Source organism: Tiliqua scincoides, chromosome 15 (genome assembly GCF_035046505.1).
Source record: "Tiliqua scincoides isolate rTilSci1 chromosome 15, rTilSci1.hap2, whole genome shotgun sequence".
Lineage (NCBI taxonomy): Eukaryota > Metazoa > Chordata > Lepidosauria > Squamata > Scincidae > Tiliqua > Tiliqua scincoides.
Genome location: NC_089835.1, coordinates 3950527 through 3965140, shown reverse-complemented (window position 1 = coordinate 3965140; position 14614 = coordinate 3950527). Strand labels below are relative to the sequence as shown.

Here is a 14614-nt window from a genome sequence, read left to right as displayed (position 1 = left end):
AGGGGCTGCTTCCGATGGTGGGAGAGATCCCACACTAGACGCTGTGCCAGAACCACCTTTCAGAGCGCGATACCATAGTCTTTCGAATCTGAAGGTTGCCAATACAATACAAATCTCTGCGCATACTAAAATGCCTTTCTCTCACAGGAAACATGGGGAAGTTAAATTCTGTTTTTGCAAGGACTTCCCAATAGGTTTCCAACCCAGCGCATCTCATGTACAAACTAAGCGCTGGGCACAGAGCAGGCCTGGGGGAGGATGACACTTATTGAGCCTCCTAAAGTAAGAGTGGGGAGACCACGGCTGACTACGTATGTGTGCCAATTCCCAGAAGTACTGGCAGGGGGGACTGTAAACCGAAGCAGGATCTACCCTTAGGATTCAAAAGCCAGTTTCCATTACTAGTCGCAGTACTGGTTTTTAAAATACAGCAGGCCCTGGGAGGAGGGGGGATGAATGCCACTCTACTGTAGATCTTGACATTTCCTTTTTGGCACTGAGCTTTGCAACCTGATGCTCTGTTTACCAGGAAAAAAAAGGTTTTTAAACTTTATACTAGTAGTGCTTGAAGGTGGTGAATCTTCAAAACAGGCTTCCTGGAGGGGAGGGAGGTCTGGGTTTAGCAGAGCACTTAGCCCACGGGTAGCCAAAATCAGGTCCAATGTTGTTTAGGGCTGTGAGCGAGAACAGAGTGACACAGATCGGGTAGGGAAGTACCAATAGGCAGTCAAAGCCTGTCCCCTCACCCCCACTGGAGTTCTAGCCCCTACGGAAAGGAGCTGTTGATCTCCCCCTGGCCTCGCTGTCCCTCTTATGGACAGAGGCAAGTCCAACTCCCCCTTCAAATTAACAAATGTAATTGTTCTCCAAAGATACATTTTTCCCCCCGTACACATCCATCGTACACTGTAACCAAAAAAAAAAGAGGAAAAAAAAGAAGTGTACATGAAAACAAGAAAATAAATTAAATCCGCTGGAGAGGGAGAAGAGGTGCAGGTGCTCAAGGGTTCAGCAGAGCCGGAAGCTTCCAGCCATACAAGAGAATCAAGAGTTTGGTGGTGCGGGCTTTTGTGTGTAGGTGTGGTTTTTTTTCGGTTTGTTTAATAAGAGTGACTGCTAGTCTCCGGCTAGCGGGGGTCCCAGCGAGCTGCTGCCCGCCACAGTTTGTTTTTATTCCGTCAAAAGTTTGTAAGAGCCCCTCGCTACTGTCTTGCGGAACGAGACCAGGGGGCCAAGCCAGTCCTGGGAGGAAGGGCGCCTTACGCTCCGAGCGCAGCGTTTCCAGAGCGAGCTCCGATTGGTCCGTGGCTGCGTGGGCGTCCTGTCCCTGTGCTAGCCGTCCTCCTTGGGGGGCGTGTACCAGCCTGCAAGGGCAGCGAGAGGAAAGGGGGGGTCAAGGAACAGAAGCGACACAAACGGCAGAAGACTCCCTCGTTACCCTACTGTTGCTAAACAGGTCATGGCAGTTAAAGCAGTGGTCTTCAGGCTGTGACCCCAATAAAGAAGAAGGGGATCCGCTGCCAATCTCGCCCACTTCACATGCCCCGTTTTCCCCAACCTCCTGTATCTTCACAGCAACATTGTGAGGTGGCCGCCTCAGAAGCTGTGGGCCAAGAAGAGGCTGTGCAGGATTATATCAAGAACTCAGAGCTACTGTTAATGGTTAATAACGTAATTAATGCTAACACAGGACAACACATGTTTTGCTTCCTTAAATGTTACACTAAGTCCTGTGTATAGTTGGGGGGGGCCGAGTCCAAAAATGGCATCTGTTGTTGCCCTATCAGGTCTAGTTTTGGAGTGTCCCCCCCAAAAGTAAGACCTATTGCCTGTGTGTATCGACAGGTATAAAAATAGCCTGGACCCCCCCCAAATATAAGACCTAGCCTGAAAGTAAGACCTAGCGCCTGTGTGTGTATAGATAAGTATAAATACATTGATGGGATCCCCCCAAATGTAAGACCTAGTGCGTGTGTGTGTATAGACAGGTATAAATCTAGACCGGATCCCCCCGAATATAAGACCTACCCTGAAAGTAAGACCTAGCGCCTATCTGTGTGTGTGTATAGACAGGTATAAATCTAGACCGGATCCCCCCAAATATAAGACCTACCCTGAAAGTAAGACCTAGCGCCTATCTGTGTGTGTGTATAGATAGGTATAAATATAGACCGGATCCCCCCCCTGAAAATAAGACCTAGTGCCTGTGTGTGTATAGCAGGTGTAAATCTAGACTGGATTCCCCCCAAAAGTAAGACCTGCCCCAAAAATATAGTTTGCAGTCTATAAAATATAGGAAAATATAGTAATCAGCACCTCAAATTCATACCAAACCACCATAAAGTTTGGGAAAAACTTTGCTCGCCCTCAGTTTTGCAGGCCTGTGTAACAGTAGGACTATTATTGGATTGGATCCAAGATGTCTCTTGCACAGGCTTGGAAAGCTTGGCCGTGACCCCCCAAAATGAGCCTTCGTGACTCCATTTGGGCCCCGACCCACAGGTTAAAGCACACCAAGTTACAACATACACACCAAAACCAGAAAGCCATTGGCTATCTGCTCGCACCCTCCACAGAGACCAAGGGTGGTTCTCTTTGCTAAAGAAATTTCTGTGCTACGTTTTAAACAGCAGCAAGAGTCTCCGTTTGGAGAGCAAGCTTATGTTTTTAACATATGAGCAGAGAAATCAGGAGAGCTCTTATTTGGGGAGGGGGAGAGCCTGCCAGCTATTTCAACACATGCCTTTTCTGATGGCTCTTTTGCAAAGCAGCTTAACAGATTTAACCTGAAGAAAAAGCGAGGCTTTTCTGTTGATTTTTAAAATACGTGGAGCTTCCATGTTCACGCGTGGCCATTGCAAGGAGGGAAAACTAATTGGGGGGGGGGGAGGAGAAAAACTTTTGGTTTTGGGCCCTGCTCATAGGCTTTCTGGAGATGGAAAATCCACCAGGGGTTTTCTTATGTTAACAGTATATTTACAACCCCACTCCTAACCAAATTTCCAGCCCTGATGCAGCCCCAAAGCAAGGGAGCAAAGGTTCCCTTACCTTGAGGAGGCTTCCCTGACTGCAAACCCATGACAGGATGCAGCACGTTGGCACAGTACAGGCTAAAAATTCAACAAGCGGTTGTTGGACTAGAGGGCAAAATAGAACCTTCCTGTGCAGTCCCAGTCTACCTTAGAATTCAGCCGGCATGAGAGCAAAAACTTCACCGCCAAATGTAATTTGCTGGGCTCTCCTGGGGCACAACCTGTCTCTCCCAGCCTATCCCACGGCCTGTCTCCAGGTGGAGCTTGCTAATGAACCTGGGGGTTCCAACCAAGCCCCCCACCCTCACCCAAACACACACAGACAAAGCGTCTATGCGACTGGTTGTGTTTCCCCTCCCAGAGCTTTCAGTTTGCAGTAGGGAAGCACCCCGAGACGCTTTAAGGCCAAATTCCAAGTCACTAGTCCTTACCGTTTTTCTCGTGGATCTGGACCAGCGATTTGTAGGATTGCTGCGCCCTCGTCAGGCTGTACTGGTTCTGCGGAGAGGATCACATACAGGTTGCGGCTACTTTCTGCCAGTCAGGATCCATCTACTCTTACTGGCCAGAGACCAAACTCCACTCTTACTGGCCAGAGACCGAACCTGGGGGTCCGTTCTGTGGGATGCACATGCTCTTCTCGTGAGCTGCGGCCCCCACCCCAACCGGCTGTTGGCCGTCTTCTAAACCTGGTTCGATGGGAGGGGCAGATCTACAAGTCTATGTTGCAACCAAAATCAAAGTCGTTCTTGGGGAAAGTGCTGTCTAATCCAGTCACCCTTAAACCCTGAGAAAGTTGCTAAGCAGTCGAAAGAAAAAAGGGTGTGTGTGTGTACTGTGGGCAGAGGAGGCTACTTCATTGTGCCAGCTCTCCTCCTCCACGGCTCAGACCTGTTGGTTAAAGAGGGAATGGGATGGGGAGGGCTGCTCTGAAGCTGCCCCCAACTTACTTTGTTGGCTCCAAACTGAACTCTGGCTTTGCCTTTCACCAGCGTGGCACTGATCTGCATGATCACGGATTCCACCGAGTAGGCGCTGCTCCAGCCCTGGAAGACCGACAACGCAGGGGTTGGAGCGGAGAGGACAAACGCTCGTGGCAGGCCGATGACCCCAAATTTAGCAGGCGTGCTTGCTGAGAAAGCCAGACTCATTCTCCATGCCAGCTCTGCCCCCCCCACCCTCCGACACACCTTCCCTGAGAGGGCAGCGACTCACCTGCTTTGTCAGGAGCTCCATGCAAATGGCTCCTCCGCCCAGGACGTACCTTAGCGAGAACGGAGAGGGATATGAGCCCCAGCAGCCTAGAGGGAATCCGTTTACAAGCAGAGCGGCCAGGCGTGCTCCGTTGTAGCTGTGCAACACTGCGCATTTGGCCCCCGCTGAGAGGGAGACACAACCGCTGTTTGGCTCTTGCCCTCCCAGAACTATCTCTGTGGCCATCATGGCTGGATACAGCACAGAGGAAGCAGCCAAGCCCCCTCCCACCAGCCTCCTCCCCTCTCCAATTCCTGGGCTGCAGGATTTACAGCACGATCCTAAGCATGCCTACTCAGAAGCCCCATTAAATTCTGTCTTCTTTTAAAACATCTATATCCCGCCTTTTGTCGAGGTGCTCCTCTGAGTGCGTACAGAGTGTCTGCACTGCCATTTCCAAAGAAGCAGGGGCGGCCTCCACAACAAAGGCCTCCCAGTTAAGGCTGCGTCATTTCTAGCTGTAAAGAAAGTGTAAGGGAGAGGCCGGGATAGGAGGCGGTCTTACAAGAGCAAGGAACCGGCCAGATACTTACCCTCCCGAAAGCACAGGTGACACAACCCTTACGAAGGGTGGGTCAAAAGGAAAGTTATCCTGAAAGGAGGAAAAAAAAATGGTAATTGTACTTTGCATGGACCTAGCACTTTTGGAAGTGCTTTTCGACAACTCCTAAGGGATTTCTCCCCATTCTGCAGATGGGGAAGACTGAGGCTCAGAGGAGACCGCACTTCTAAGGCCACGGCGTGAATTCACTGCCGAGGCAACGTTTCAAACAGGGACTAGCAGGTCATCTCCGAGCAGTGGCTCGAGAGAGCAGCTTCACTTCTGTTCACTTCCCTCTGTTTGCCCCCTGTCTCCCTCCCCCCACCAGCCTGACCTTAAAGGTGAAATTGAGGAGAATAAAGTCTGCCCCCTCTTTCTCCTTGAGGATTTGTAGATCGCTGTGTAAGGCGCTGTCCTCATCCACCCTGCAGGAAGAAACGGAGACAGAGAAGGGGGAAGTAGGACCTGGGACTTTAAAATAAAAAAAACCAAACGTCTACTGAGATTGGACTTGGAAATCTGAACTCTACCACTGCAGGATTTGAATGCCACACCGAAGAAAGCAAACAAGGCTGCATATGGTCTTGCTGGCTGAGATTCTAAGCTGCATAAACAGGAACCTTTGTTCAATGAGACTTATCAGCCTGCTTCCTGAAATTACTTCTCGGAAAGTCATTTTGCATTCTTAGGTGGGGGGGCTGCAAGTTGGTGAGGCTCTACCTGTTTTGCAGGCTCAATGTCTTGGGTTCAGCTCGGCAGGGGCTGGAAAAGATCCCCACCCACCCACCCAAAACATCCGGGAGCTGCTGGCAAATCAGGGCTGGCCAAGAGTCAGACTCCGCCAGAAGACTAAGACTTACTTCAAGAGTTTGACATTCCAGTCGTACAGGCTGTCATTCACTAGTTCAACTGCATAGTTTCCTGTGGGCAAATGGGGGGGGGAGTGAGTTAGCTGTGTGGGCGAGAGCTTGCCTTAATCAAGGACAGGCGAGCTATTACAGGACTATGACGCCCCCCTCCCCACACGCAAATCATCTCCACAGCAGCAGGCCCAAGCTGTGGTTCCTTCTGCCACACTGCACCCCTCCCTGAAGTGGGATGTTTCACGGCCCGATACGTACCACCCTTGAAACTTGCCGATCGGTAAATATCCCTGAGCTCCTTCATTAGCCGGTCGGTGGCCTGCACGGACCCAGACACTGCCCCCTGAGAGGTAAGGAGGAGGAACGCTGCTGTCAGGCCCATCGCCCGCTAGCAAAACAGACCACCCAGCTAAAAGCTCGAAGGTGGTCTCCCTCTCCCCTAATTGCAGAACTCGACGGGATCCAATAAAACCAACAGGCAGGGAGTTTTACGACAGCCCAAAGGAAGCCCTCGGTTGCACAGTGCCATATCAGCTTGTGGAACTCAGTGCCACCAGATAGCTTAGGTGGTTTAGAAAGAGGATCGGGCAAATTCACGGAGGGGGAGAGGCCTGTCAATGGCTACTAGGCCTGATAGCTCTGCAGAGCCTCCAAGCTCAGAGGTAGTAGTCCCCTAAATGCCAGGTGCTGGGGGAGGGGACTGTTGGGATGTGGACCTCTCAGAAACAGGATGCTGAGTTACATGGACTGATGCCGTAGGCTCCTTGAACCTTCTCAACCCACCCAATGCGGGCAGGTGCATTGCAGCCATCAACAGGCCTGGGACAGGAAGGAAACATGCTCATTTTGAGGTACCCAATCCCAGTCTCCTTGCGTGCGGAAATCAAGCACATCAGGGAGACGGCGTTTGGCTTTTTTTCAAATGCAGGGAGACTTGGGATGAAGACTTGGGATGACTTCTGGCTTGTCTCCTCTAGACCTCTGTGGCTTGTCTGAACCCAGAGATGTTTACAACCCACGATTAACCAGGATAATGAGATTCAACTCTGGCTTCGGAACCTTGTTTAATCAGGGTTTGAAAACATTAACAACTAACAGGCTCAGCTTATTTTCACTGGCTTCCCAAGTCACAGATGTCTGCGGTGTTTTTGACCAGGCTTGAGAGCACTGGGCCAGCAAGAATTTCAACCTATGCCTGTCCCAACCTCTGTGCATTATCTCCACACCGCCTAATGGGTACGTATATATTTACACCCTATCTTCGCCCTTATCACCAAGGCATTCGTCGTGTCTCATAACACTTGATTAAAGATTAGACCAGTGATTTTCAACCTTTTTCATCTCCAGGCACACTGGCAAGGCACTAAAATGGTCAAGGGAGACCATCAGCTTTCTGACAACTGACAAGCCACACTGCGTTGCCAATGGGGGCTCACATCCCCCAATGGTCCTATTGATAAATGATCCTCTCCCAAATTCCTGCGGCACACCTGGAGACCATTCGTGGCACACCAGTGTGCCTCGGCACAGTGGTTGAAAAATGGCTGGATTAGACAATGCAAGAAAATCTTTGTTTAAATGGAATTGCAAAGGCAAAAGCCAGTGCTAGTGACACAAGCTGTTTAGACCCTCGAACCAGCCCCTTGTGTCTGTCACCTTCCCCCTCCATCCCTGATCCTAGTCAAGACACCACCAGTCACCCCTATGAAAAAAGGAATATCCTCAACACAGTGGGTTGTTAGCCCCTGCGGCTAGATCCAAACTGGGCCTCTGAGAAACTGCCCCTAGTCTAGAAACCAAAGGAAAAGGTAGGCCAAGGGGACGCCCCCCACCTCCACCAAACCCCCCCACCTCGCCCTCCCTCCTGGCGACACGTACATTTAAGTAATCTTGCCTCTGGTTCTTTTTAATTTTCTCGAGAATGGCCAGGTTCTCCTTGCCGATGCCGTCATCCTCGGCTTTCTTGCCTTCTACCGGCTCCTCCTCCTTCATCTCGTAGTGATCAAGCTCTTCCGTATCCTGGGGGGAGAGGAGGACAAAAGACACCCCTTAATCGGAATTCTGGCAGGCAGACGGGGTGCTGGGGAGCGGAGCCAGGGGTGGGCAGCTGCTCGTTGCGTAGAGGGTTTAACAACTGAAAGTGGGCGGAGCCGTACCTCGGGCATCTCCTCGTCTTCCTCCTCGGAGGACACGTCTTCCTGTGTGCTCTGTGGAGTGACAGAGAAGGTGACTCAGTGGGGGGCTGGAAGACCATCCAAAGACTAGGGTGAGGGGAGCTAAGCCCAGGTGAAGCCTGCCTGGCTTGGTGGAACTCCATCAGCTCACAGACCCTCACGTCATTCTGACAGGCTCATGGGGGGGGGAAGGCCTGCCTGCAACGGAGGGACAGGCCCTCCCCCACCTAGCGCCACACTCACAGACCCAATGGCTTGATGGAGGGCCCGGCAAGAGCTCACCTGCTCTGCGGGCAGAGGCTGGTCCAACATCTCCACGTCGGGGTGCTGGGGAAGGTTGTAGAGCTTGCAAAGGTCGGAGATAATCCTCTTCAGGTGCTGCAAGAGCTGCTCAGGGAGAAGGCACCAAGGTCAGAGCGAGGCCCGCCCCTTTCCCCAGCTGCACCAACGCTGCACTCGCCCCCCCTCCAGAGAAGCCTCCCCAGCCTCACCAGTGTGTTTCCTTTCTTCACGTCGGCCAGCCTCTCCAGGATGGCTGCCAGGTTGGGGTCGTCGGACTCCACGGACCAGATCGGGGGCACGGCTGGATAGGACTCCTGGGCACAGGAGAGGGAGGAGGGAGTTGAGAGGCAGACACGCCACACTGCACTCCCCCCTCGCCAAGTAAGTGCCCCTGACTCCACTTCCCCCCAACCAATAACCCCACCCACCACTTAAGCCCCGCCTCCCCACAATGGTCCCGCCCAACCGAGGGAAGGCCCCGCCCACACTCATGCATGTCCTGAACAGTTACCAACCCACCCCCAGGATTGCTGGTGGTTGGCTTCACCCACACTCCTGCCCTCAGTCTCCAGCCCACTCCAAGAGCAGCACTCCGCCCCTGTTTCTCCAAGCTCCGCCCCCTCTGTGGACTCCACCCCTTGGCCATGGCAAGACTCCCCTGAACCACCTGGCCGAACTCCTCCCCCTCCCAGGCCCCACCCATTGCTCGGCCTCACCCCTGGAAGGGAGTCCTGGCCCCGCCCCATCACCCCACTCCCTCCTCCCTCAGTCTCAAGCCCTTACTGGAGCAGCACAGCTGCACGCAAGCTCCTCCCACGAAGTGAGAAGCTCCGCCTCTTATATGCAAGCTCCACCCCTTTCCTTTTGTAGAACCCTCCTGGGCTATTTGGCTAAGCCCCTCCCCCTCCCAGGCCCCGCCCACTGCTCCACCCCACCCTCCCGGGCCCCACCCCAGAAGTCTGTCTAACTCTGACACCAGGGCTGCCCCATACGCCCCGCCCACGAGGAGGGAAGCCCCGCCTCCTCGCTGCAGGCTCCACCCCCTCTCCCCTTGCAGGACCTCCTGGGCTACTTGGCCAAACCACACCCCTCGCAGGCCCCGCCCATCACTCAGCCCCGCCCTCCCAGGCCCCGCCCGGGCCACTTGGCCACGCCCCCTCCAGACCCGCCCCAGCCGGCCAATCAGCGCGGGGGCGCTCACCGTGATGTTGCCATGGATACGGACGGGCCCGCCCGGGCCGGGCAGGAACTCGCAGCCCAGCTCGTCGGGGCAGGCGCGGGCGATGCGGAAGCGCTCGTGGCCGCGGTGGAAGATGGACTCGAGCAGCCGCAGCTCCCGCCTCAGCAGCGCGCGCCCCGCCCCCGCCGCCCCCGCTGCCGCCCCGCCCGGCCCCGCGCGTTGCATCTTCCCATCGAGCGGCCCGCGGCCCCCGGCCCGCGTCCCCCGCACCGCGCAAGATGGCGGCGGGAAGGCCGCCGCCGGAAGTGACGCCGCGCCGCGCCCCGCCCCCGAGCCTCCCTGGCGCCAGAGACGCCGGCGCGCCTAGAGCGCCACGCGCCGCCCGCCGGGGCCATCTTTTTCCAGGCGCTTCCGGTTAGAACCGGAAGTGGAGCCGCCCCCCACAGCCCTACCATGGAGTTGGGAAGGAGCGGTTCTGCGCCATAGAGGCGGGGCGCCTAGAGCGGCAACAGCTGTGCGGGGACTGGAGGTTCTGCTTCTGTGCCCCTCGCAGCCTCCGCTGGCTCTTACCTGGGAGTAAGCCCTATTGGCCACACTGGGACTTACTGCTGAGTAGGCAGGCCTAGGATGGGCTCTCAGGCTGCCCTCCTGTGCACGCTTACCTGGGAGTAAGTCCCATTGACTATGCTGGGACTTACTGCTGAGTAGACAGGCCTAGGCTCTAAGGCAGCCATCCTAGATACATTTACCTGGGAGTAAGCCCCATTGACTATAGTAGGGCTTACTTCTGAGTAGGCCTGCATAGGGTTGGGCTCTCAGGCTGCCATCCGATGCACACTTACCTGGGAGTAAGCCCCATTGACTGTGCTGGGACTTACTGCTGAGTAGTAAGGTAGCCATCCTAGATACATTTACCTGAGAGTAAGTCCCATTGACTATAATGAAGCTTACTTCTGAGTAGGCACGCATAGGGTTGGGCTCTTAGGCAGCCCTCCTGGATACATTTACTTGGGTGTAAGTCCCACTGAAATCAGTGGGCTTTACTTCTGAGTAGATATGCACAGGATTACATAAGAACAATCAGCCTGAAGAAAACACAGGTCATGGTTCAGGATGTGGCCTCACCTCCCTGCATTACAATCTCTGAACATGAACTGGAGGTTGTCCATGACTTTGTGTACCTTGGCTCAACGATCTCCGACACACATTCTCTCGATACCGAGCTAAACAAGCGCATCGGTAAAGCAGCTACCATGTTTTCCAGACTCACAAAGAGAGTCTGGTCCAACAAGAAGCTGACGGAACATACCAAGATCCAGGTCTACAGAGCTTGCGTCCTGAGTACACTTCTGTACTGCAGCGAGTCATGGACTCTTCGCTCACAACAGGAGAGGAAACTGAGCGCTTTCCACATGCGCTGCCTCCGACGCATCCTCGGCATCACCTGGCAGGACAAAGTTCCAAACAACACAGTCCTGGAACGTGCTGGAATCCTAGCATGTATTCACTGCTGAAACAGAGACGCCTGCGTTGGCTTGGTCATGTCGTGAGAATGGATGATGGCCGGATCCCAAAGGATCTCCTCTATGGAGAACTCGTGCAAGGAAAGCGCCCTACAGGTAGACCACAGCTGCGATACAAGGACATCTGCAAGAGGGATCTGAAGGCCTTAGGGATGGACCTCAACAAGTGGGAAACCCTGGCCTCTGAGCGGCCCGCTTGGAGGCAGGCTGTGCAGCATGGCCTTTCCCAGTTTGAAGAGACACTTTGCCAACAGTCTGAGGCTAAGAGGCAAAGAAGGAAGGCCCATAGCCAGGGAGACAGACCAGGGACAGACTGCACTTGCTCCCGGTGTGGAAGGGATTGTCACTCCTGGATTGGCCTTTTCAGCCACACTAGACGCTGTGCCAGAACCACCTTCAGAGCGCGATACCATAGTCTTTCGAGACTGAAGGTTGCCAATACTATACTATACATAAGAACAGCCCACTGGATCAGGCCATAGGCCCATCTAGTCCAACTTCCTGGATCTCACAGCGGCCCACCAAATGCCCCAGGGAGCGCACCAGATAACAAGAGACCTGCAAGGCCTCCTGGAATTGTAGTTTAAGAACATAAGAACAGCCCACTGGAGCAGGCCACAGGCCCACCTAGTCCAGCTTCCTGTATCTCACAGCGGCCCACCAAATGGCCCAGGAGCACACCAGATAACAAGAGACCCCATCCTGGTGCCCTCCCTTGCGTCTGGCATTCTGTCATTGCACCCAAAGGCTGCCAAGTTCTCAAAACATTTTAGCACCAGGATCCACTTTTAAAACAACCCTCTGTCAGGACCCACCATGAAGAAAGGGGATCAAATTTCACACACACACACCCACTTAGGAGTAATATGAGGGGCCTGGCTCTGACCCCCTGCCCTCACCTGCCCACAACCTGCCACTGATGGACTTGGAAAAAGAACTCCAGAAATCAGATGCTCAGGCATGGCTCTCCCTGTATTGTCACAGCCTTGCAAACTGCAGGAGCTCAGCTCTTTGCAGGGCAGTTAGCAGCTCTCTGACTGCTGAACAGCTTCAGGGATTCGGGGCTTCCAAGTCTGTCAATGACATGTTGTGGGGAGCAGGTTAATAATTATAATAATAATAATGGTGATGATGATGATGGCATTCTTGGGCTTGGCATCCCTCTGGCAAAAGCCACCTATTACTGGGGCAAGTGGAAGTTGCAGCTGTTGGCTGGCTTTGTTGCTAAGGGCCTTCCCCACTAGCCTGTAGCATCCGTCGGGAGAAGCTTCTCAGGCCTCAAAGCGGAGGCTGTGGTGCTGAAAGGGCCTCCCAGGCAAAACAGCAGGATTTGAACTCACCACCGCTGGCTTTCTTCCTTAGTAGCGCTTGCTGCTATGTTGTTGCACACGCACTGCAGAAAAGCCTTTTGGAAATCTTATTTGAGGCCTTCGCACCTCAAATTCTACTGTGTTTGAAAGCTGCTCCAAGGGAAAGAAGATGGAAGGGGGGGGAAAACAGAACTTGAACCCGCAGCCAAATGAGGTTGAAGAAATCACATTGTTTGTCTAGGAGAAAGCTTTGCCTGTTGAATTTCTGCCCACCAGGCTGCTCTGTCAGGCGTAACAATTCCATTGAAAACCTGAGGAGGCGCAGGAAGCCAACTGGGGACATCGATATTGACAATCTGTTCATTTCCTTTTGAAGGCATCTAGGCCTTCAGCGTCCTTCAGATGCCATCACCACATCTTGTGGCAAGCAGTTCCACAGATTAATTACACGCTGGGTAAAGAAATATTTTCTTCTGTCTGTTCTAACTCTCCTGACACTCAGTTAATGAATGTCTCTCCAAGACACTCAAGTCCCCTAGTCCTGGTGGTTTCAAGGTATCTAGGCCAGCTGTCATCACCACATCCTGTGGCAAGAAGTTCCACAGCTAACCCCCTCTGAGCCATTTTGTGGGGCCAGTTCATGTTTGACTCCCACCTCTGCTTGCAAGCAGACCTCAGCAATATCAAGATGAATGTTGCTGAACCTGACTTGCTGAAGTAGCTCCTCCAACCTAACTCCCCCACCCTACGCCATCCTTAACAGAAGAGTATCTGAGGTTGTGATGTAGGTTAGTGGCTGTTGGCTACTTCCAGTGATGCTCAGTCACCAAGGAACGTGGTGTGATGCTTCATCCCAACCAAATGCTGGGCCCTCTATCTTTAGGCCACACTCCAGGAAATCTGACATGCTCTGCTGGGCTGGAAGAGCCTGCGGTGGAGAGACGTGTCGTCTCCAGCTGTTTGCTGCGCACAACCTGTGCATCTGTGTGTGTGTGTCTTGAGATATTCAGGTCGTGCTTAGCCGGGGGAGGTTCTGGACCAGCTGTCACGGCTTGGAGAGCGAGCGATTCCCCTAGTTATAGTATGGCAACCTTCAGTCTCGAAAGACTATGGTATCACGCTCTGAAAGGTGGTTCTGGCACAGCGTCTAGTGTGGCTGAAAAGGCCAATCCGGGAGTGACAATCCCTTCCACACCGGGAGCAAGTGCAGTCTGTCCCTGGTCTGTCTCCCTGGCTATGGGCCTTCCTTCTTTGCCTCTTAGCCTCAGACTGTTGGCAAAGTGTCTCTTCAAACTGGGAAAGGCCATGCTGCACAGCCTGCCTCCAAGCGGGCCGCTCAGAGGCCAGGTTTCCCACTTGTTGAGGTCCATCCCTAAGGCCTTCAGATCCCTCTTGCAGATGTCCTTGTATCGCAGCTGTGGTCTACCTGTAGGGCGCTTTCCTTGCACGAGTTCTCCATAGAGGAGATCCTTTGGGATCCGGCTATCATCCATTCTCACGACATGACCAAGCCAACGCAGGCGTCTCTGTTTCAGCAGTGAATACATGCTAGGGATTCCAGCACATTCCAGGACTGTGTTGTTTGGAACTTTGTCCTGCCAGGTGATGCCGAGGATGCGTCGGAGGCAGCGCATGTGGAAAGCGCTCAGTTTCCTCTCCTGTTGTGAGCGAAGAGTCCATGACTCGCTGCAGTACAGAAGTGTACTCAGGACGCAAGCTCTGTAGACCTGGATCTTGGTATGTTCCGTCAGCTTCTTGTTGGACCAGACTCTCTTTGTGAGTCTGGAAAACGTGGTAGCTGCTTTACCGATGCGCTTGTTTAGCTCGGTATCGAGAGAATGTGTGTCGGAGATCGTTGAGCCAAGGTACACAAAGTCATGGACAACCTCCAGTTCATGCTCAGAGATTGTAATGCAGGGAGGTGAGTCCACATCCTGAACCATGACCTGTGTTTTCTTCAGGCTGATTGTCAGTCCAAAATCTTGGCAGGCCTTGCTAAAATGATCCATGAGCTGCTGGAGATCTTTGGCAGAGTGGGTAGTGACAGCTGCATCGTCGGCAAAGAGGAAGTCACGCAGACATTTCAGCTGGACTTTGGATTTTGCTCTCAGTCTGGAGAGGTTGAAGAGCTTTCCGTCTGATCTGGGCCGGAGATAGATGCCTTCTGTTGCAGTTCCAAAGGCCTGCTTCAGCAGGACAGCGAAGAAAATCCCAAACAAGGTTGGTGCAAGAACACAGCCCTGCTTCACTCCGCTTCGGATGTCAAAAGGGTCTGATGTGGAGCCATCGAAGACAACAGTGCCCTTCATGTCCTTGTGGAAAGATCTGATGATGCTGAGGAGCCTGGGTGGACATCCAATCTTGGGGAGAATCTTGAAGAGGCCGTCTCTGCTGACCAGGTCGAAAGCCTTTGTGAGATCTATGAAGGCTATAAAGAGTGGCTGTCGTTGTTCCC

The 14614-nt window shown here is 53.4% G+C and overlaps 1 protein-coding gene across 1 annotated transcript; it reads right to left on the bottom strand.

The window, feature by feature from the left end:
* Positions 1–840: 840 nt before the first annotated feature.
* Positions 841–8440, bottom strand: UBE2Q1 (ubiquitin conjugating enzyme E2 Q1). The gene is made up of 12 exons (XM_066610185.1): positions 8356–8440; positions 8147–8251; positions 7847–7897; positions 7569–7709; positions 5949–6033; positions 5688–5748; positions 5162–5252; positions 4820–4878; positions 4248–4296; positions 3983–4078; positions 3464–3530; positions 841–1364 (listed from the first exon to the last, which is right to left on the bottom strand). The coding sequence occupies exons 2-12, from the start codon at positions 8174–8176 to the stop codon at positions 1333–1335; spliced, it is 762 nt and encodes a 253-aa protein (XP_066466282.1). The 5' UTR covers positions 8177–8251; positions 8356–8440; the 3' UTR covers positions 841–1332.
* Positions 8441–14614: the final 6174 nt, after the last annotated feature.

Bases quoted from the DNA above. Each gene is read 5' to 3' on its own strand.
- UBE2Q1 (XM_066610185.1), bottom strand. From the start codon at position 8,176: ATGTTGGACCAGCCTCTGCCCGCAGAGCAG. The intron at 5,253-5,687 runs GTAAGTCTTAGT...TTCTTCCTGCAG, and splicing joins TGGAATGTCAAACTCTTGAA to GGTGGATGAGGACAGCGCCT. The intron at 4,879-5,161 runs GTCAGGCTGGTG...TCCTCCTTTCAG, and splicing joins TCCTCAATTTCACCTTTAAG to GATAACTTTCCTTTTGACCC.